This window comes from Lacerta agilis, chromosome 8 (genome assembly GCF_009819535.1).
Source record: "Lacerta agilis isolate rLacAgi1 chromosome 8, rLacAgi1.pri, whole genome shotgun sequence".
NCBI classification, from domain to species: domain Eukaryota; kingdom Metazoa; phylum Chordata; class Lepidosauria; order Squamata; family Lacertidae; genus Lacerta; species Lacerta agilis.
Window position 1 is genome coordinate 64495886 of NC_046319.1, and position 22018 is coordinate 64517903.

General features: G+C 45.0%; 1 protein-coding gene across 4 annotated transcripts in view; it reads left to right on the top strand.

Moving 5' to 3' along the window:
* The window catches only part of PTPRU (protein tyrosine phosphatase receptor type U), a 340521-nt gene that overhangs the window by 207476 nt on the left and 111027 nt on the right, over nucleotides 1–22018 (top strand). For all 4 annotated transcript variants that reach the window (XM_033157989.1, XM_033157990.1, XM_033157991.1 and 1 more), the window contains exons 9-10: nucleotides 10418–10527; nucleotides 14155–14356. In XM_033157989.1, coding sequence (XP_033013880.1) covers nucleotides 10418–10527; nucleotides 14155–14356 — 312 coding nt within the window. The remainder of the gene's footprint in view (nucleotides 1–10417; nucleotides 10528–14154; nucleotides 14357–22018) is intronic.

Below are 22018 nucleotides of genomic sequence, written 5' to 3' on the forward strand. Positions count from 1 at the left end.
TGCTTAAAAGCTACAATGGGGCTTTGTTCAGAAACAAAAAAAAGTTAAGGTAAATGAAAAGGTTTTCGGCATACTTGAGAATTGTGAGGATGTTAGTGTATGAAGTGCATTATTTTGGAAGGAGGCTATTCCAAAGTGTGGGTCACCACCACAGAAAAGGCCCTCTTATTGGTTGTTGCCAGTCGGACATTGCCAAGTGATAGTATAACCAAGATGTTCTCTGAAGATGATCACAGTGACTAGATGGTTCAATATGGAAGAAGGTGGTCTTTCAGGTGGCCTTCTCCCAAACCACTTACAAAATAATGATAAATCCTCAAACCTGGCAAATTGGCAGCCAGTGGAGGTCCTTCTTCAAAGGTGCTGCACATCCAGGGCTAGGTGTACCACTCAACAACAACCTAGTTGCAGCATTGTGCACTGGCTCCTGGACCAACAATAACAGCAGCTCCATCTAGAGTATGTTACAGTAACCAATGTGTGAGGTTACCAATGCATAGGTAACCATGGCTAGGCTATCCCTGTCCAGGAATGACTGTAGAGAGAACCAATTGTTCACCTGATAGTCCTAACTAATATCAAAGTAGGTGTTAACAATTAGCCTTTCTTCATTTCCAAAGGAAAGAGAACAACCCCTCCTTCAAAGGCAAAGGCTGAGTCTCTCCAATTTCCCTGTGTCCAGCTCTGCATTCCTAACCTATTTTTCTCAACTTGCAATTTCCCCTGCTGCTTTTAACCACACGATAATTGCTCCAGCTGTTTTCTTCTTGTACCCGCATACAGTTGCTCCAGCTGTGCTTTTTGCTGTACTGTGAGCGCTCCAGCTGCTTTTCTGATTAGCAAGACTTTCTTCTTATCCTTTGAGTTGAATATGATGTCTAATATAGTGTGCTGTCTATGCTTCTCGGGGGATCGATACATCTTTGTCTGAGCAGGGTGATACTGAAAATTGTACATGTCTGTTTCAATTATTTGCCTATCCAATTTATCTAATGTGGCTATCTGAATCTGCCCAGGACTGCTTTATGAAGCTCTTTCTCTGATATATTGCTTTTGTTCTGGAGTGTTCATTAGAAATTCATGTTTTTGTAGGTTGGTTAAATCTTTTTCATGTTAAAAACAATCAGATGGAAAAGTAGTTTTGATCTGAAGGTGTGTGTGTGTGGGGGGGGAGACTATTAAAACACCCCTGTTTTGTTGATATATATATATAATTAGGACTGCTAAAGTGCAGGCAAAGTGATGTACTCTGTTGTCATTTTTTTCAGTCTTTAGATTCTGTGATTATGACTCCAGCAACCAAATTAGGCTGGTTGCTATTTCTCTTCCTTCTGCACAATTGTGCCTACACAGAAGGCTCTTTGACACCTTACAGCAGAATATGCATTTGCATCGTTCTGCCATAAGTTGACCTCATCTGTTCTGTAACATTTGAAGGACATTTGCTTGTCTGAATATGTGGCAATCAAGTGCTCAGGAACCTCAGCCACTTTCAGCTCCCAGGAGTGTCCTTACTGCAGGCGGTTGGACATACAAATGGTTTCAAATGTTTCAGAAGCAGCACCGTCTACTCAGAGTATGCCAATACGGTGTGAGCTTCTGTAGAAAAACATCAACAACTATATCAGATGAACTGGAACGGTGGAGCTGGTGTTTATTGCATACACAGAAATGTGACCTGCAAAAACATATTGCACTGTGAAGTGCTCCTGTTCAGGAATTTGTCCTTTCCCAGAATATTCCATTCCCCTCTCAGGTTTTTGTCCCAACCCCCAACATTCAGTTAGCATTCCATGGGCAGTGAGGAAGCTTAGTCGTTATTGGGCTACCCTGGGGTTTTGTGTTGGAGTTGAATTTTTGCCCCCCTTTCTCCCTCTCACAAATAGTTTTTGTTCCTTTTCAAAGACCTCCGTCTTAATTCCAAATTTTGGTCAAAATTCTTCTGGTACCACCTGTGGTCACTTTTAGATGGAATAATAGGCGATGGCAATGGTGGTGTCGAGGCTGGTGACACAATCTTCTCTTGTAGATTATACCCTATTGGCAGTGATATGTATTGAAAGAAAACCACCTCATTCCTTAGCTTCTAAGGATCAAATTGGGCATTATTTTCAATCCATGGGTGTATTTCACTTTAAAATATATATATATATATATTAAAGGTGGGTGTGTTCAGGGGGAGAGTATCAGAAACAGGACAGCGGCATGCAAGGAAGGGTTTTTAACCTACCCAACATTGCTCCCCTCCAAGGTGGCAATGACAGGTTTTATCCATAGACAGCAGTTTGGGAAACATTTTAGTTTTCTGAGGGGGTGGGGAGAAAAACTCTCCTCTATCCATTTTCTCCATACCATGCATAATTAATTATTATTGTTATTATTATTTATAAAATTTCTATACCAAGCTTCACCTGAAGATCACAGAGTGGTTCACAATACAAAAACACAAAAAACCCACATAAACCACCTGATCCTCAAGTGACAGCAATGGATCCAGAAGTAGCATCAAGCTGTGTACTCCTTTCATGCCCCCTCTTGCTTGCCTTGTCTCTCAACTAAAAAGTCCCAAATTCTGTAACTTTTCTTCATAGGGGATCCATATAACCCCAATGGGGTGTTGGGGAGTGGAAGATGTCAGTTGTGTAGGGTCTCCTCCTTCTCTGGGGGCTGTGTATGTATTGGCAAAGGAGCATTCCTCCATCATCATCATCATCATCATCATCATCATTTTTTATTCCACTGTCAGTCAGAAAACAGTCCTCCATCAGTAATTGCAAAGCAAAACCAGAGACAAAGAGGAAGCTCCCCCCCCAAGAGTCTGTGGGGTGCCCTCTGGGTAAGGCTCTTCTGAGCTTCCTTCCCTGTAAGATTGACCCTTTCATCATCAAACTGGCTGCCAGCTGTGGGAAACTTTGTAAAGTTTTTTTGTGTGTGCCAGCAGGGCAGCTCAAAAGCTTGAGCTGCTCTCAGCCCAGCCCCTTTCCAAGTTATTCGCTTCCTACAGAGATCAATGATACGGATAAAAAAAGAGGCAGCGCTGCTGTCATTTGAGCCCTCAAAGGTTGTTCCAAAACATTAAATAATGGAAGCATTTCCCATTAGGAGATGGAGCGGTTCATTAACAGGCAGGCCTCTGCTGCCCAGACCGATCCTTACATGCAGATGGGAGCTTTCTAGGGGCGAGTGGCTCTTCTTCAATTGAGTTTACCATTCTGACACTGCAGACGGTCCCAGCCTACATCCGTTTGCAGGCCCTGCATCTTTCTTAGTGTTTACAGTTGGAAGGTGGCGGGTTGGGGGTGTGTGTGGATTTTCCAGGCACCTTTAAGGAAGACAACAGAGATCTGCATGCAGTGATGAGAGGTGGAATTGCTTTTTGTTGGCATTCTGTGACCAAGGGTGGAGGAAGGGGGTGCGGTAGGGGTGGTCTGCCTCAAGTGTCACCACTGAGGGGGGTGACAAAATGCCAGACAGCACTCACCACGGGGCCTGCAGCGCATCCAAGCCATGCGTCTCTCCCGGGAGTGACGTGGTGGCTTGGGTGCCTGCAGGCTCCGCGCTGCCCCAAACGTTCCACCCACCATCTCCCCCTCAGCTGTAGGGCGGCTGAGTGGGAGGAGGCAGGCAGACTCCTCAGAGACCCCGCAGAGTGTCCTGCCCCATCTTGCCCCATCCCATGGGCGGCGGGCGCTGCCCCTGGTTCCCAATCGGCTTGCTCCGCCACAGTCTGTGACATCACAGCAGCTCAGCTGATTAGAGACTTCACTGCCGCAAGCAGAGTACAATGTCGATTACTCATTTAGTCCAAACTCAGCACATGCTAAAACTGTTTTCTCCTCCCTACCTTGCACCTTCCAGGTCCCAAGTACAGGGGTCAAATACAGAAGCGAATGAAGAATGGCAATGGAATCTTATTTCACTGCTCCTGAGGACAGCAGGCTAGTTAGGGGTGTGGGGGGCAGGCTGCATGGCACACACAAATCTGTTTTCCAGCTGAAGGATACAACCAGGGGGATGCTGCCATAACAGCCCCCCCCCCCCAGTATCTGCTGCATGAGTCAAGGCCAGCTCTGATTACAGGTCATACCCACAGCATACATTTGAAGCACATTCCATCTCCCGAAGAATCCTGGGTAATGTAGTTTACCCCTCACAGAGCGACAATCCCCAGCATTTTAACAAACTACAGTTCCCAGGATTCTTGGGTGTGAACATAATCTTATGTTGTGTAATTGGAAGCAATTCTCATGGAGATGTTCAGTTATATTTGCATTTGTTGAAAGTCTCATTGACCCCAAAATAAGCACCGATGAATCAACAAACTGAATTAGTGTAATAAAGTCTGTTTTGGGGGGTGGGGTGGGGTGAGGATTTCATGAAAGTGTTTATCTGGATCAATTGCATGAATTTTTGGTTGAATCACTGTTTTGCACAAACTCTAGAATCCAGACATAGTTGCCAAGTATTATTTTTATTAATATTTCTCAGATGCCTTTTACAAGCCAGTCTCAGGGTGACCTACAAACAATACTAAAGATACAAAAGGCTTTAAGCATAAGAGCAGCAAACAATGGTTTATCTGTACAATACTAAAACCACCCCAACGAAGTGCCTAAATCATCACCCACACAGTAGCAGATGCCACTCAAAAATTAGTGAGCATCCTATCACATACCATGGCATTGCTTTCCTAGAATGCAAGGTGATTGGGAACTCCCTTTTTGTTTAAAGGGGGGAAGTCTTCTATTTCCACTTACCGGTAAAAGATGCCAAAGTGCAGCAGTATTTGTAGTGCATCATGCCAACCTCTACAGGTAATGCAAACAAGGTGGAATATCCTGAAAATTGGTTCCTTTGTGCCTTCTTGTTTTTGATTCCTCAGGTGCATCCCAAACACTTGTAATAAAATGGAGCATTTGCATAGTGCTGAGCACAGATGAAGACTGCACATCTGTTTACATGCGCAAATACATATATCTGCCCCAAAGGTTTCCATAATTTAATAAGTGCTTTGTGTAGGGCACCTCACCTCGGATTAAATTAGCTTGTAAATCAGGTGGAAATGCTTTATTTGCATGGTGGGCTTTTGGTTTTTATTCCCCCCCCCTACTTGTTTTGCAGTGAATCAGCTTGTCCTCCTTACCTTGCCAAATAATACAATCTTTGAGACCACTGCAGAAATTAGCAATTGATATTTAGAGTGCCGTTATCAAGTGGAAAGTAGGCGGTGCCTATCTGTAGTACCTAAGGCAGGGCAGATTAAAGAAACAAAGCTAAAGAATATATAAAAGGTTATAGTTAAAAATCCATTAAACTATCTATAGAATTAAAATGTATCAATTAGAATGCAGATAGTGAACAACAACACCAACAACACACACACACACACACACACACACACACACAATTAAGAGCCCTTTCTTTAAAAACCCGCCAGTGGAAGAAGGAGGGAGCCGGTCTAGCCTCTCTAGGAAGGGAGTAACAAAGCCTGGGAGCAGCCACCGAGAAGGTCCAATCCTGCATCCCCAACATATGTGCCTGTAAGAGTGGCAGGACTAAGAGAAGAGCCTCCCCAAAAGATCTCAGAGCCCAGGAAGTCCATGCGAGAGAATACAGTCCTTCTGAATGCCTGGGTTCTACACAAAGTTCTTCATCCCAGCTTGCTACTGTCTCAACAGTTTCAATGAACTGTTCCAAACCATTGGATTGTTTCTGACTTCATCTTTTTTTAATGTAGGGAAACATTTACAACTTCCCAATTCTCACATCAAATATCACTTTCAGAGTCCCACCCTGTGTTTATGCCTTGTTAAAGGTGTGATTCTACCTTCTCCATATTTGCATTCATTAATTTTGCAACCAGCTGACATCCATTGATGAAAAACCAATTTAATTAGAGATAGCCTAGAAAAGTGTCATTGTACTGTAGGTATCAACAGTTCAAAATGCACCTCAGCAGGTGCATTGTGTGCCAGTGCACTGCATGATGCTTTAGGGAAAGGCTCATTGGTGGAGCATCGTCCCAGGTTCAATCCCTGGCATCTCCAGGTAGGACTAAGAAAGACCTCTACTCTGACACCTAGGAGAACTGCCAGTCAGTGCAGACAATACAGAGCTACTGTATATAGTCCAATGGCCTATATATTTCCCACTTGGTAGAAAGCAACTTCCTAATGTTTCTATATTTAGGAATATTCTATATTTAGTATTCAGGCACATGCATTTAGGTGCTTCAGTGATCCATTGTGTTCAGATGCACGCATGCCCTAGAGGCAAAATGAATTACTCACTCATTTGAGACACCCAGGTTCTGGGGATCCTACTGCAAGCAGGGACCTTGTATAATGATGTTGCTGTCCAAGCTGTCTGCACATTGCAGACAAGATCCATCCACACCCTGTTCACAAGATTTCAGATCCAGAGGAGATAGCAGGACCTGCCATCCCATTGATTGCCAGGTTTGATTCTGATGATCTGATTGGCTCCCTCACTGTTCCATGTGATTCCCTCCCAAAGTTGCGTGCTTGGTGGAAGAGAATGGTACTGTTCTTTGGACTAGAAATGTAACAATGAATTCAAAATAACAAATAAATAAATGGGGATGGTTGGCCAGCCTCTTTCACTAGCCTGTCTGTGCAAATTCACCTATTCCTTTGACTTGTTCTTATGCATGGCTTTCAAAGTGGATTATACAAACTTGTGGAAGACATTGCTCTTGACAGCTACTAGCCACAATGGCTACATTTTGCCTCCACTGTCAGAGGTGTTATACTTTTGAACACCTATTGCTGGGAATCCATCTCAGGAGGGCAGAGACCTGTTGACACTCAGGCCCAGTTTGCATTCCTCTGCTGGGCATCTGGTTGGCTACTGTGAGAACAGGGTGCTGGACTAGATGGGCAACTGAACCGATCCAGCAGAGCTCTTGTTATGCTCTTATGCTTTAAACTGGAATATTTAAGACTGGACCAAAGAACACACAACCCTAACATTTTTTTTAAATATAAAATTAAGAATAATATTTCATTTCCAGGGACTGTTCAGCTTGCCTCTGGCAGACAGATTACAGACCTCCAGCCTTTGCAATCCAACCGCAGAGTCTGACAAAGCCCCGATGATCACAATAAAGTGAATTATAGCTTTAATGCAAGCAGTATGATTCACATAACCCCTAAAGCCTGTTTCTGCCGAGGAGGTTTTGGAAAGGTGCTGCTAATGGTTTTGAACAATGCCTTTGGACTTCCGCATCCTGCTGTTTGTACCTTGCCCCTGCCCTTGTCTGTGGAGTCAAAGGGCCTTGCTTCTCTCTCCCCCCTTCTGCTTTTTTTTCTTCTAAAGAGAATATAATCGCTCGATTCTGCCTAAAATTAGAGGGTGCTGTAAAGCTTGTGTGGCAGATGATACTGTTTGTGAATAGTGATCTTTGCAAAGCAATTGCCTGGTCTGTTCCTCCTTAATGACATCCTTGAGAAAGGGGAATGAAAGGCGGGCAGGGGGAATCTGTGCTAAATCAGTGAATATTGATCCTAGTTATGGCTCTTTTTCTTGTTGTTTGTCATTGTTATTATTGTGGGTTGTTGATAATTAGAGGGAATGACAGGGCTCCACTAATTCAGCCAAATTGCCTGGAGATTAGAGATTTACACAAGGCCCCCATCAGTGGGCGTTGGAGCAGCTGGTTACAAAAGCTCCAGGCCTGTGTAAATGGCAGACACTTCTTCCTGGCAGAGTATGGTGTGTTTGCAGAAGCCTAATGCCAGGTGCTAGTGTGAGCCATCAGGACTGGGTTCACAAGGGGGAATAACAAATTGATTAATATGGATTGAGGCCCATGTCAAAAAACATCTGAGAGAAGGTACAGTGAGCGCTAGCTCCATGTGAAGCCCCCTTCCCACCATCTTTCACCATCGCTGACCCCTGAAGGATTGCTAGCTGCGGATAGAAACACTACAAATGACAGAGGGCGATAGCAATCTGCTTGCCATTTTACATTTCCCACAATGCATTTGTGGGAAAGGCCATAGCTCAGTGCTAGAACACCCATCTTGCATGTAGAAGGTCCCAGGTTCAATTCCTGGCATCTCCAGGTAGCACTGGGAACATCTCGCTGCCTGAAAACCTGGAGAGCCATCTTGGTCAGTGTAGACAATACTGAACTTGATGAGCTCAGTGTAAGGCAGTTTCCTCTCTGTTTGCATGTTGGTGTTGTGTCCCTCCAGATCACTGTCAGAAATTCACAGTGGCAGCTTGTCTTCTGAGGCTCAGTCACCACTCTTAGTTGTCTCTAGCAGGGCCAGAGAAATGGGTGATGGACAATATCCATGTAATTGGCATTGCCCAGAGCACATGGACTTTCAAAGCTGTTCAAGGGTGCTGGGTTTTGGTGGTGGCCCTGGCTACAGGACCTGGGGGCCCTTGGGCAAGAGACACACTGCAGGAACCCTTCTAGAGATCACCCAGCTTTTCCTTGTTGCTGGCACTGCTGCCTGTTCCATCACCTTCTTCCTTTAGGTCAAGGTTGTGGAGACTTTTTCAGCCTGAGGGCTACATTCTCTCTTAGGCATCCTTCTGTGGGGGGCGGTGCCAGGGACTGATAGAAACTGGAGTCCCGAAACATCTGGGTGGCAGCACAGGTCCCTCATTCCCAGTCTAGATCATGCTAGGAAGCTACCTCCTGCCAAACCAGAAAATGGGTCCATCTAGCTCAGTATTGTCTACACTGACTGGCAGGGGACACTCTCAGCCCTATCCAAAGATGCCAGGAACTGAACATTCAAGGCAGATGCTCTCGCACAGAGCTATGCAGCTCACTGTCTGACCTAATTGGTGTAGCAGGACAAAACTGAGCGCTGGGATCCAACTGGGGGTTGCGTGCATCAGACTCTTCCTGACACTGCTCAGATATGCAGCCTCCTCCTTCTCATCTCTCCTCATCCTCTCCTGTCTTGCCTTTAGTTAGTGGGTTGACTGCCTTGGCTCAGCAAAAGGCAATTAAGCCGTCCCCATAAAATAAACATGAGTGAGAGTCGCCTGCCGATTCACCAGGCATGTATTTGCCTGAGTGCTAATTTGTGGAGGATTGAGGGCTCAGTCTGCAGTGATCAACTCAGAGTGCTCTGGATTATGCAAACGCAGTCTGGTAATGGTGTGATTTCTCCCTCCTCTGGCTGTTGAAATTTATGTTCGCAACCTGTTCTTTCTAAGTTTACAGGGAAGCTTCATTTTTTGGATCAAGATGACTTTCCCACAGCCTGTGTGATGTAATGGGTAGAGCAGTACTAGTCAATGTGGTTACCTTCAAATGTTGGACTACAACTCCAATCATCCCTGGCCACTGGGTGTGATTGCTGGTGTTGATGGGGCTTGTAGTCCTACAATGTATGGAGGACACCGTGTTGGGTTATCCTGGGTTAGTGTCTGACTAGGAGTGGTGAGACTTGGGTTCAAATGCCTGCTCAACTCCACAGCTCACTGGGTGACTTTGAGGTGACCATCTCTCAGCCTAATCTACTTGCCAAGGTTGTTGAGTCAATAAATTCCAGGGGCAAAGGGAGAACCTGTCTGTTGCACTTGGAAGATGGTGTGTGTGTGTGTGTTGGAAACATGGTCAATTGCTTATGGATAGTAGAATCTCAAGTGTCTCTGTAGAGTCTTCTCTCCTGCTCTCATGAGGTTTCAGAGTCATGTTGCTTCTGGGTCCTATCTTTGCCACAGGATGTTGCAACAACCCTTTCAAAGAATGTCAAGCTCTGCATGCCAAGACAAGTTATTGGAGGATATGCCTATCATTTCCCAGTAGCCACAATGGTTATGTTCTACCTTCACTGTCAAGGACAGTATGCCATCGAATACCAGTTGACCACTGTGAGAACAGGATGCTGGACTAGATGAGTCTTTGATGTGATCAAGCAGGGCTCTTCTTAGGTCCTGAAGCAACTTTGTGCATGTGGAATCTTGCCATCATTCCATGACTCCCTTTGGTGTTCTGACTGCTGGATTCCAATGCTGGGGAAGATCCATGGTAAATTCCTCCCAGGAACATACAGACTCAGCAAACAGATGGTGTGCATGTATGCTTGGGTGGACTGGGGGGGGGGGCTGTGTATTTAAATACTGCCTCATTAATATATAATGCCCAACATATGGAAAGCTTAACAGAGCGCTGGGATGGAACTCGGAATGGAACATTGCCCATTTGGGGGGTGCAGTTATGCCCCATGATATTCCTTGATGTAGTTGTTAGGCTGTGAAAACAGTACATCTGTGGGGAGCAATGTTAAACATTGCCAGTTTGGGGAAATGTTTGTGTTCATGATATTCCCTTGTTGTAGTTAAGGAGCTGTAAGAAAAGCTGTCTTAACAAGACTGTATTTTGACACCCACCCACTTTTCTTCCTGAAACCCTTCCTTGTTCCAGTCCCTGGAGGCATTGCTTCGGAGTCCCTCACATTCACCCCCTTGGAGGACATGATTTTTCTGAAATGGGAGGAACCAGTGGAGCCCAATGGCCTCATCACACAGTACGAGGTATGTTGTAAAGCCCTTTTGGGGATTCCTTGACTTTTTACCAGTATTAAAGAGATCTCATTTATTTTATGTATTTGCCATTGCATTCTGCTTTATCTTTCTGAATAAACACAAAAGTCACTGCTAAAAAAAGCACAGAAACAGGAACACGTCAAATGCAGGAAACAGTACAGTTAAAAAACAACAACAAAAAATGAAAAAAACAAACCAAGGCTGAGCTGGCAACGGATCCACCGAATCCACAGCAGCTGGAGATAAGCACCAGCTAAAAAAAAAATCAAATGGAAACAGATATGCTTGCTGAAGCAAAATTAAACAGCAAAAAAGAATTTCAGTAGAATCTGAATGCTTATTGCAGAGTCAACACTTTATTTGGTGTCTGAAGGTGCACAGCATCATGGATAGGTGGTCCCTCTGGAGGAGGGGCTAGTCTGTGCACTGAGAAATTCCTCCACCTGATAGATATCCTCCAATCTTCAGCCAGAGTGAGCACCCAAACAGGACCTCAGCTGTCGATCAGAATGCAAGAAGTTCTATGCATGGTGGAGTGTGATCTTTCAATATATGTCATGGCCCTTTGAAAGCAACAGCTCTCCCCTGTCACTTCTGTCCAGCAACTATCAATCAACAGTAGGGTTGCCAGACCTCCAGGTCAGACCTGAAGTCTCCAGGTTTGCCTGACCTCCTCCAGGTGGCAGGTGAAGAGCTTGAAGGAGAAGAGCTTGGATTTGATATCCCGCTTTATAACTACCTGAAGGAGTCTCAGAGCGGCTAACATTCTCCTTTCCCTTCCTCCCCCACAACAAACACTCTGTGAGGTGAGTGGGGCTGAGAGACTTCAGAGAAGTGTGACTAGCCCAAGGTCACCCAGCAGCTGCATGTGGAGGAGCAGGGAATCGAACCCGGTTCACCAGATTAGAAGTCCACCGCTCTTAACCAGTATACCATGCTGGCTCATGCTGGTTTAGTCGTATGACCCAGAAAGCTGTCTGTGGACAAACATTAGCTCCCTGGGCCTGAAAAGCAGAGATGAGCACCCCACCCCATGGTCAGATTCAACTGGACTTAACCATCCAGGGGTCTTTTACCTTTACCTTTTACCTATTAACTGCATGATATTTACTCCATTAACTTATCAATGAAACATCCATATGAAGAAAAACAATATTTTTTGAAGCAATAGGCAAACTTTAGATGATGTGCTTGTGTGTCGCAGCAGGCATCATCTTGTGGAAGAAGGATTCTCTCCTGTGTGAGACAGAAGGGAGGCTTCCTCTTTTAAGATGGTGCTTTTCTGCAGGTTTTTAAAGAAGTGCCTGTTTGTTTGTTTGTTACATTTCCACATCACCCCAAAGCCAACATTCTCAGGGTGGTTTGCAATAAAGCTTAAAATACATAAAATAGAATGAGACCTTAAATCTAGGGCAGAAGAAAACCAGAACTATCCAAAACCACGATAAAACCAGCAAGATAGGGATCATGGCAGCTTAAGAGATCTATCGAACTCTAAAACACTTCCTGAAAAGCCAGGGACAGGAGGGGGGGTGGGATTAGTAACCAATGTTAGTCCTACTCAGAGTAGACCCCTTGAAATTCATGGGCATTGCTAACATGGGTGACTTAATTTTAATGGCTCTGCTCTGCACAGAACTTAGTTGGAAACAACTCAGTGTTTTTACCTGGTGCCAGAAAGATCCCAAAGTGGATGGTAGGAGAGCTGGGAAGGCATTCCGTAACCAAGGTGCCACCACTGAAAAGGCCCTCTCTTTGGGATCCACTTGCCACCTGCCAGGTGTCATTGGGTGGGTGGGTGGTAGTCTCAAAGTATCACCATGTAGGTATTTGTGTGAGATTAGGCAATCCGCCAGGTAACCTAATGCTAAGCTGTTTAAGTCTGTCTAGTTTATTACCAGTAGTTAGAACTGAGTCTGGAAATAGACTGGAAACCAGTGCAGTAGAGTATAGCAAGGTCACACCTACCACATCCATTATTAGTTTGTTGTTGTTCTTGTTTTATTATTAGGCATTGTGTGGTTTTTATATTGTAATTGTATGTTGTGAACCTTCTTGAGATCTATGAATGAAGGGCGATATACAAATTTAAATACATTGTCATAGTCATCACTCTTATACCTCCTTAACTGCCATGGCTTCCCAAAATAATTATGGGAGCTGTAGTTTGTTGAGATTCCCTTAACAGCTCTCAGCACACTTAACAAACTACAGTCCCCAGAATTCCTTGGGGGAAGCAGGCTCCCCAACCACCTCAACTGTGTATAGGGTTGGGTGTTGGTGTGGAGCCAGTTGACAATAAGCTTGAACTGCAGAGCATGACATGGATGCTGAGCTCCAGAAGTTCTGCAAGCTGTCATGCCAGGGCAGACATCTTGGGCAACAGCACACCTGGTGATGGGCCTTTGCATGTCAGGCTAGGCTTAAGCAATGGATAGAGGTTGCTTTTTTTTTTCTCAGGAAGGCATTGTCGTCTCCATTCAAAGTGGAGAGAAAAGGGATACATTGTCTTTTGATAGTTTCTTGAATGAGGCTAGCTGTGTGGTGGGCTTTTTTGGGGTGTGTGAGTGAATTCTTCCACATTCCCTCCCAAATGCAGCCAGGCAAAAAAAAAAAACAAACCCTCTCTTATCTCTTTTTTTCCTGCTTTTCTGCCCTCTCTGGCATCAACAAAAATTATTAGAGCGCAGAAACAGCGGCGTGAAGAAAGCTGATTCTTATCTCTGTGCTGCTCTGACTGCCCTGCCTTGGGCTGAATGCTGCCTCCCGGAGAATTGACACAGGCTCCATTGTAATTCCAGAGACATGTTTTACAGTCTCTGAGATTAAGGACAACTTTATAGTTCCTTCCAAACCCCATTGTTTAGAATGCAGAATTCAAGCAGCTTTTCATTCCCCTTTCTAAAAGTTTTCAGGCTGGCCCCATTCTCACCGTGGTGATAAATTTTGTTTCTGGGCATACCACTTGAGATTCCAGGCAGGGGATCACAATTGATTGAGTGCTCCTCTATACCAAAAGCATATAGAGATGGAGTCAGGGTGGGGGGAGAGGGCAGGAGAGGAAAAAGGAATCTGACTGACTGCCCTCCTGATCATCCTCACTGGATGTGCTGATTAACACCAGGTGAAAGGGTCAGAGTAATATCACAGCTACCCACTTTGGCCTCTGGCCACACAAATTTCTGTCTCTGGCCAAATAAACTTTTGCCTCTGTCCTTGCTGGCAGCTGGCATGTGACCCTTGGAAAGTGGCTCATGCAGGAATGTGGCCCAAGGTTCCCTACCACTGGTACATTGGTCATCTGAAAGGGATTCCCACAAGGCAGGGTTAATGTTGCCAGCCTTCACGTCATGTTTGCAGACATCTTTAAAATGCAGAGTTGGCCTGCCAACAGGCCTGGCGCCTGAAGCACCAAATTACATGCAAATAGAACCAGCTGTGTGTGTGTGTGTGTGTGTGTGTGTGTGTGTGTGTTTGATTGTTGTAACCCGCCTTGGGACCCTGTGATGAAGGGCAGGTAATAATTGCAACAACAACAACAATTCTCCACCAGATTTGTTTCTGTATTCTGATACTGACATTGTCTTAAAGTACCGGTATATCCATTTCTCCTAGATCAGCTACCAGAGCATTGAATCCTCTGACCCAGCGGTCAATGTCCCTGGCCCACGACGTACCGTCTCCAAGCTCCGAAATGAAACTTACCATGTTTTCTCCAACCTGCATCCCGGGACAACCTACCTCTTCTCAGTGCGGGCACGGACTGGCAAGGGATTTGGCCAAACGGCTCTGACCGAGATCACTACTAACATCTCAGGTTGGTGGCAGGAAGAGGGAAAAGGCTGTTCTTTTTTTTTTTTTTTCATCTAGGCTTTGCTCAAAGTTACAACTTGTCCTGGAGTTCTTTGGGTGTCTGCCATTGCAAATTGATGGGACATGGTTTGGATGTAGTGACATCTGGCAAGCCAGTGGAAGTCATTCTTTTCCCCCCTTTTCTTTCTTTCTTTCTTTTCTTTTTTTAGAAAAAATGATGCGTGTGATGAGCTGGCTTTCTGCTGACAAGCATGCCCATATGTGATCATGGCACTGTTGTAAGGCTTCACGCCAGCTGCTAATGCAAAGGGATTGTATTAACAATTCTAGCTTTCTAGTTCACTCTCTCCCCCCACCCTACCCCTGCTTCTTTTCCAGATTTTCCCTATCTTTTCTGCACACTTCTATTCCTTCTTCTTTTGTAGTTGACATGGCCTTATTTTAATTGTTCCCTTTGCAGCAATTCCAGCAGGATATTCCCTGCCCTCACCCCCCACCTCACAGCTTTGGCATTGCAGTCCTAAATAGTGATCCTGCTGAAGCTTGTAATTACTTAGTTAGCAACAGAAACTTCCTTTGTGGACTAAGGCACCCCAGGAACATTACATTTCCCAAGTTCCCTGGTAACTGGTATGCTGCTGTTGGAGTTACAAGTGGGAGTGAGGAAAGTCATATGTAAAGGTCTGCAGTGAGATTGGTGGTGGTGGTGGTGGTTTGCTGCCACTGTCAAATATATATGAAGAGTTTCCTATGGTGAGCATATGCAGGGTTACAGGAGGAGTGCGAAGGCTTATGTTCTCTGTCTTGATCCCAGTAATGGGATCAGAAGTCCAGCGTGTTCTAAATTTAGAACTGGGCTCATGGAATAAGAAAAGAAAGCAGTAGTCCTACAGCCTACCACAGATTCAGGCCAAGCAAACCTTATATAGTCCTTGTTCGAGTCTTGTAAGAAGTGGCCAAGTCTTGCCAAACGTCACAACAGGCTTGGCATTCTCATGGGATTTGGGGGAAGTATTGTGGGAATTGGGTGCTTCTGGGGCCAATCTGTCCAGCTAGATGCAGCCATGGAGTGTGGCTGGGTGGTAGCTGCCTCAGCCTTTTCTCCTTGGTGCAGTGGCACCTGGCCAGCTGAGAGCCAACAGCAGTGTGGTGGAAGAATGGCATTGTGGTGTATATGTACCACTTGCTCCTCCACCTCAGGCAAAAATTGTTTTGTTTTAAAAAATTCTCTCTTTCTCACTAAATCAGTCATGCAGAACCAAGCCCTTAGTCATTAATGGTGTGATCAGAAGATCCTGTTCACACCAGTCTCCAGGGCAAACAGGTGGAGGTTTGAGCAACGATGTGGCATGGAAAACTTTCTGAGTAAAACGCTTCCAGCGCTTAATTTTTCTGCAGAAAATTTCTCTCGTTTCTTCAGTTCATTAGGCACCACAATTGCAAGCGAATTGCAAATACAGTTTGAGGCCAGCTTAACAGTTTCTAAGTTCTGAGCTTTATTTATTAACTGCAAGCAATGCTAAATTAAACATGCTAATTTAGAACATTCTCCAGGGCATCAGAAAATTTCCCAGTGCTAAGTGAAAATTTCTCAATGCAAATTAGGTTAATTTCCATAGGGTTATTTTCTGGAAAATTTTCTGATCCAACATTTTCTGGGAAACCCCGGTCAATGGTTCCAAGCAGGTTTTCAAACAAAATCAGTCAGTGCCAAAGTGGGAGTACAAAATTATGCTATGTGGATTTTCTTTGGTTTTCGTCATTTGTTTTTGGCCCGAGGAGATTGCAGACATTGGTAGAACGTGGACATCTTGGTGGTGATGCTGAGTCAGGTTCTGGCATCAGTGATGGGACTGACGCCACAGCTGTGCAACCAAAGAGCATTTTCATCACACCAAAGAAAAGGCGTGTGAAGTTGCTGTACATATTTTGTTACTTGGAAATGCACACACACACAGAGAGTATAACTCAGTCTTCAAAGCCTCTTTGCTTATTGGCCCATCCAAGAAATGTCCAGAGAAGTACAGCTAGTTAGTTGCCGAGGGGCATCGGTCTGATACCTGGCAGCCTACTGAGAACTGTGCTGAGAGCCAGGATTTTCTCACCATAGCCTGTATCACACATAGATTGCTTGGTATGCAACAAGCAGGAGGCAGTAGACTTGGTATGCAAAAGCATTCTGCAATCCGAGTCCTAGAAATCCTCCTTTTGCAGGGGATTGGGGTCCCTTGTGGTCTCATCCAGCTCCACCATTCTGTGATTACTGCCTCTCCAACAGCCACTGAATGCTAACATTTTGTGCTCCAACACTGACTGCTGCTGAATTTAAACCAGCGAAATGCCTCCAAGTAGTGCTCTCAGAAAGCTTTCCAGGCCCAAAGCTGGCTTCTTGTTATAGTGCAGCTTAAAACATTCACAAGTAATGAAAGCAAACCCAGTTTCCCCTTCCCATTTTATATGATGGTCACACACTTACTCTGACCAGGGACCTGCAGTTAAATAATTGTATCCCTGCATTGCAGAGCAGGGGTGGAGGTGATGAACTTTTGAACCTTTGGATTATTGTAGTCATGTTTGCTGTTTTTTCCCAGTTGCTGCAGCAGGAGCTTCTTGGCTGGGAGCCCAGGGTTCCTGCTAGGAACCTTTGACTCCATCTGTGAGTCTCCAGAACTGTAGTTTGGAACATATCTATGGGAAGAAAAATATTCTTAGGCTGTGGACTGTCTCTACTAAAACCTATTGACCGTTGAATCCTTCTAGGCTGGGGACAGTCTGTTTGGGCTGGGACTTTGCCTAGATAAGAATGGCTTTCCTAGGTGTGGTGTGTTTCAGTATGCCCTTTGGATTGGACTCCTGGCTTTGTTCATTGGCATTGACTCTTGTCTCTCAGCTTTGGTTCTTTGCTAAACTTTCCCTCTGGCACAACGTGTGATTTCTGGTTCCTGGAGCTTCACTATGATAACTGCCTACAACTCAGCCCTTACACAACTGCATCCCTCACAACTGCTAGGGCGTGTAGTGGAGGTCCTCCTGAACAGCTAAGAAGGCAGGGTCCACAGGCCTTTGCGACTCAGCCAGGCCAGGCTCTGGTTGGTGGGTCATGACCTTTAATGGATGCAGCCCATGTTGAGGACTGTATTTCCCCAGCAACAAACCATTGTGATTTGGAGAGGTGCTGCTTTGTTCTGTGGGTGCTTGAGGCTCTCCTGGGAAGCAGACAGTGCTCAGTCATGAGCTGAGAGCATATAGGACCTTGGACAGCTCCATGTGCCCCTGCTAAGACAATGGCAAGAGAAGTTGCCTCTGCAGGAAGCTATAGCCACTGAAACCTCAAGTAGACTGACAAGATCTGAAGTGTAATTGGAGAAGCTGATCTTCTGTGAGGCTGGGGAGACACACATACAGCTTGTGACCCGTCATCTTAGAGAGGATGGTGGAAGGGTTGTGTCTTTCAGCCAGTAGGACCCTGAATATAGTACTAGTGGTATTCCCCCTGAGGAAGTAGCCTCTACCTTATCTTCAGCCAAGTCTTCTGTACACAGCAAGGTCATTGGGTCATGGGTAATGCAGTGGGGAAAATAGAGTGCATCTGCTGCACAAGTGCTTTCTGAAGGGAAGACGTTGGGTTTCTCTGGAGCAACGAATACCAACTGAGCAATTGTTGCACAAATGCACCAGTCGTCTAGAAAGGCTCTTGCTCTTTCCAGATGATGTTTCCTTTGTACCTCACAGCTGTGACATGTGTTAGGACAGGATAGTCTGGTATAGGATGTGTTGCAAGAGAGAGATGTCACAGCTCCAGCCGTTCTTTGGCAATCGGGATGAGTGGCAACTCAGTGCAGCTGAACCATCAGGGTAACCACACATCCCACTGCTCTGATTCCTTTAAATATGCTTCCCCTTGAAATGGATTCTTCATGCTCCAGAGGCCCCCTCCTCCTTTCCCAGCTACCCTGCAGTCAGAATTCAAATGGGGGGGGGAAACAGTATGCATTACATTTTACAACCCTGCTGGATAATTTACTTGCATGACAACCCAAAAGCTGCCTTGTTTACATTACGGGGGCTTTTGCGCTGGAACACATTTCCTAACTCAGTGGAGCGGCTTTGATGGGATCTATTAGTGGAGGTGGTCTGGGAAAGGAGAAATTGAATGCTGCCAGCCCTGTGTCTTGCTAGAAACAGTCTCAGAGAAATGATATTATCTGCATGAGTGGGAAATGTTGTCTGAGGTAGAATAGATAAGGTGGCATCGCTGAGCGAGGAGGGTTTGTGTTTTTTATTAAACAGCACAGGACCTTGAGTGTGCTTTTTCTGCACTGAAGTTGACGATTTAGGGAGATAGATCTTGTGTAGGTCAGATGGATGCTGATGCCACAGACACCAAGATTTGATTTTGTTTGCTTTTAACGTGATAAGCATGTGGGTGTGAGTGTGTGCATGCAGATTATAGGAAGCTTAGATGGATAATTGGTCTATATGATCCAGTGTTGTATACTCTGATTGACAGTGGCTCTCCAGGGCCTCTTGCTGAGTTCTTTCCTCAGTTTGGCTCAGTTACTAAGCCACTTGCATCAAGGCTCCCCACACTTCACAAGGAGACAATTATAAAACCTAGTATTAGGTGAATATGGTTATAATAATGTTGTTCTCAGTTAAGAAAACCACACAAATGTGTAAAACAGGTAAACATACAATGGAAAAAATGGTTAATAGTCTGTTTTGATTTTTTAAGCTCAGATTTGTCCAAGGTATTCTAATTCCTTGTGAATATAGTTTTCAGGTTGATCTTTAAAGGACAATGTTGGCCGGATATTCCTCCCACTTATTGGTGAATGGTAAACCACCTTTCACCCTCCTTGTAAGAGTCTCTGGTGTGCACATTGCTGCTTACACAAGTACCAGCCTATACATTAATCATTTCTATTTGTGACCTTACTTGATACTATTTCCCCCCAAAGTGAAATGCACTTTTTAGGTAGGTTTGGTTAGTTCACTTTTTGCTTTTTCATAGTATCAGGAGTATCCCCCACCCAAATACAGTGGTACCTTGGTTTGCAACCACTTTGGATTACAACCGTTTTGGATTACAACCACGCCAAACCCGGAAGTGTGTGTCACTTTTTTCGGATTACAACCATTTTTTTTGGGGGGGGGGGAGACCCCATTGGCCAAAGTGCGCCTTGGGTTACAACCTGTTTTGGTTTACCACCAGACCTTCGGAACGGATTATGATTGTAAACCAAGGTACCACTGTATATGATTCTGGTTTCACTGGTCATTTGATCACACACCTCTGATCAGTAGGCCACTCTGCCACTGATATGGTCTGGTCCAGAGCCTACTGTACATCAAGAATTTGTGGAGCAGTACCACCATATAGAACTTTTCTAATTCTGTGTAATGACAGCTCTTTTGGTCCCATATGAGTTTTGTCTTCTTCAAACAGAGAACACAACATTAGTTTTTGAGTTTTCATTTGCCCTGTAATTTTAGACATTTCGTATAGTACTCTGTTTTGGAGCCTCTCTACCCTTGGACACAAGAACAAAAACAGAGCCTTCTGGATCAGGCCAGTGGGCCATCTAGTCCGACATCCTGTTCTCACAGTGGCCACCCAGATGCCTGTGGGAAACCTGCAAGCAGGACTAGAGCCCAGGAACACTCTCCCTTCCTGTGGTTTCCAGCAACTGGTACTCAAATTCCTGGTTGCCTCTGACCTTGGAGGTGCAGTGCATAGCTATTGTGACTAGCAGCCGTCATTGGCACCATTCCACGTGAATTTATCCAACCCACTTTCAAAGCCTTCCAAGTTGGTGGCCATCACTGCCCCCTGTGGGAGGGAGTTCTAGATTTTATGCGCTGCATGAAGAAGGACTTTCTTTTATCTGTTACGTGTCTTCCAATACTCAGCTTCGTCGGATGTCCAAAGGTTCTAGTGTCTGTACCCGCTTTCTCCATGTCATGCATAATTGTGTAAGCCTCATTCATGTCATCTTTTACTCACCTTTTCTCAAAGCTAAAAAGTCCCAAGTGCTCACAGAGCAGTCACTCCATCCTCATCATTCCGGCTGCACTTTGCCGAACCCTTTCCAGCTCTGCAGTATCCTCTCTGAAGTGAGGTGACCAGAACTGTACACAGTATTCCAAATGTAGTTGTGCCATAGATTCGTACAACAGCATCAGAACATTTGCAGTTTTATTTCCAGTTCCTTTCCTAATGACCTCTAGTCTAACATAGAGTTCGCCTTTTCACAGCTGTCATACATGGGCTCAATATCTCCACTGAGCTGTTCTCTGATAGAATAGAGAATTCTAGAGTTGAAAGGGACCCCAAGGATCCTCTCGTACAACTTTCTGCAATGCAGGAATTCTGCCCAAAGCCATCCGTAGGGGCACTCGAAACACCAGCCTTCTAGTTAACAGCCAGACACACTGTCCCATTCCTAAGGTCTTATTCCTGGTCAGTCGCCATCAGTTCATTGGACATTCCCATCAAAGGTATGTCCCCTTTCCCTCACATCTTTCACAAATTTTGGAGAGTAATTTCTTGCTGTTGTTTCTTACCTACTCAAAAGCTGCAGTGAAAATGACCTTTCACGGGAATGGATCTGTGGAGTGCTGGGTGCCCTGCTCACTGGAGGACCGGATGCACTCACCTCTGACAAGCTGACAAGTGGATTTGTGGCTTCCTGCCCTTTCCTATCAGCTGCTCCACAACATCTTTTTTTAAGTAGAAATGCCAGAGATTAAATTTGGGGCTTTCTGCATGCAAAAGATGTTCTCTAGTCACTGAGCCGTGGAAGAGCAATTGTTTTTGCTGGCACAAACTTGTCAGAGGAAAGTCACCTGCCCCACAAATAAATAGATGTTCCATCTCTGGGACATAGGATTAACATTGCCTGAAGATGGAGAGATTAGCTTTCAGTTTTGATCATTTTTTTAAAAAAAGGAAGCAGCAATACCATAGTTCTTAAAATCTTGGATCTCTTTGCACTGATAGAACCAGTGAAGTCATTGAAATCACTGAAATTCTACAGCGATGCATTTTGCGTTACTATCCTATTCCATGGTATCCAACACAGTTTACTCCCTAGTTTAGGAGTGCAGCCTGAAAGTGTTGAGAGTGACTACAGCACAACATAAAGCGATGATCACCAACTTGGATGGTTTTAAAAGAGGATAAGGCAAATTCATGGAGGATAAGGTAATCAATGGCTGCTAGCTATGATGGCCATGTTCTCTCTCTCTCTCTCTCTCCGCCCCCCCCCCCCCTCGTCAGAGGCAGTTGTTGGGAATGGCAAGAGCTGCTGAGCTCAGGTCCTGGATTTCCCACTGAGGCATCTGGTTGGCCACTGTGATAACAGACTGCTGGGCTAGATGGACTTCTGGCCTGATTGATCAGGCCTCTTCTTTCGTTTGCATTTCTTGTATCAGAAGAGCACCAAGTCTCCCATTTCTTTGTGTATTAGGGATTTGAGTTACACACGAGTGTGCACATGTTACAAAATGCATGCTTTTGCCATTACGACAATGAACCTTTGTTTCTGGAAAAGAAATAAATCTTATATCCCAGGCACAGGACATTTTTTTTTCTGGATGGTGCCCACATTAGGGTATGCGAATCATCTTTGAAGAGAAAAACAACCACCGCAACAACATGAAA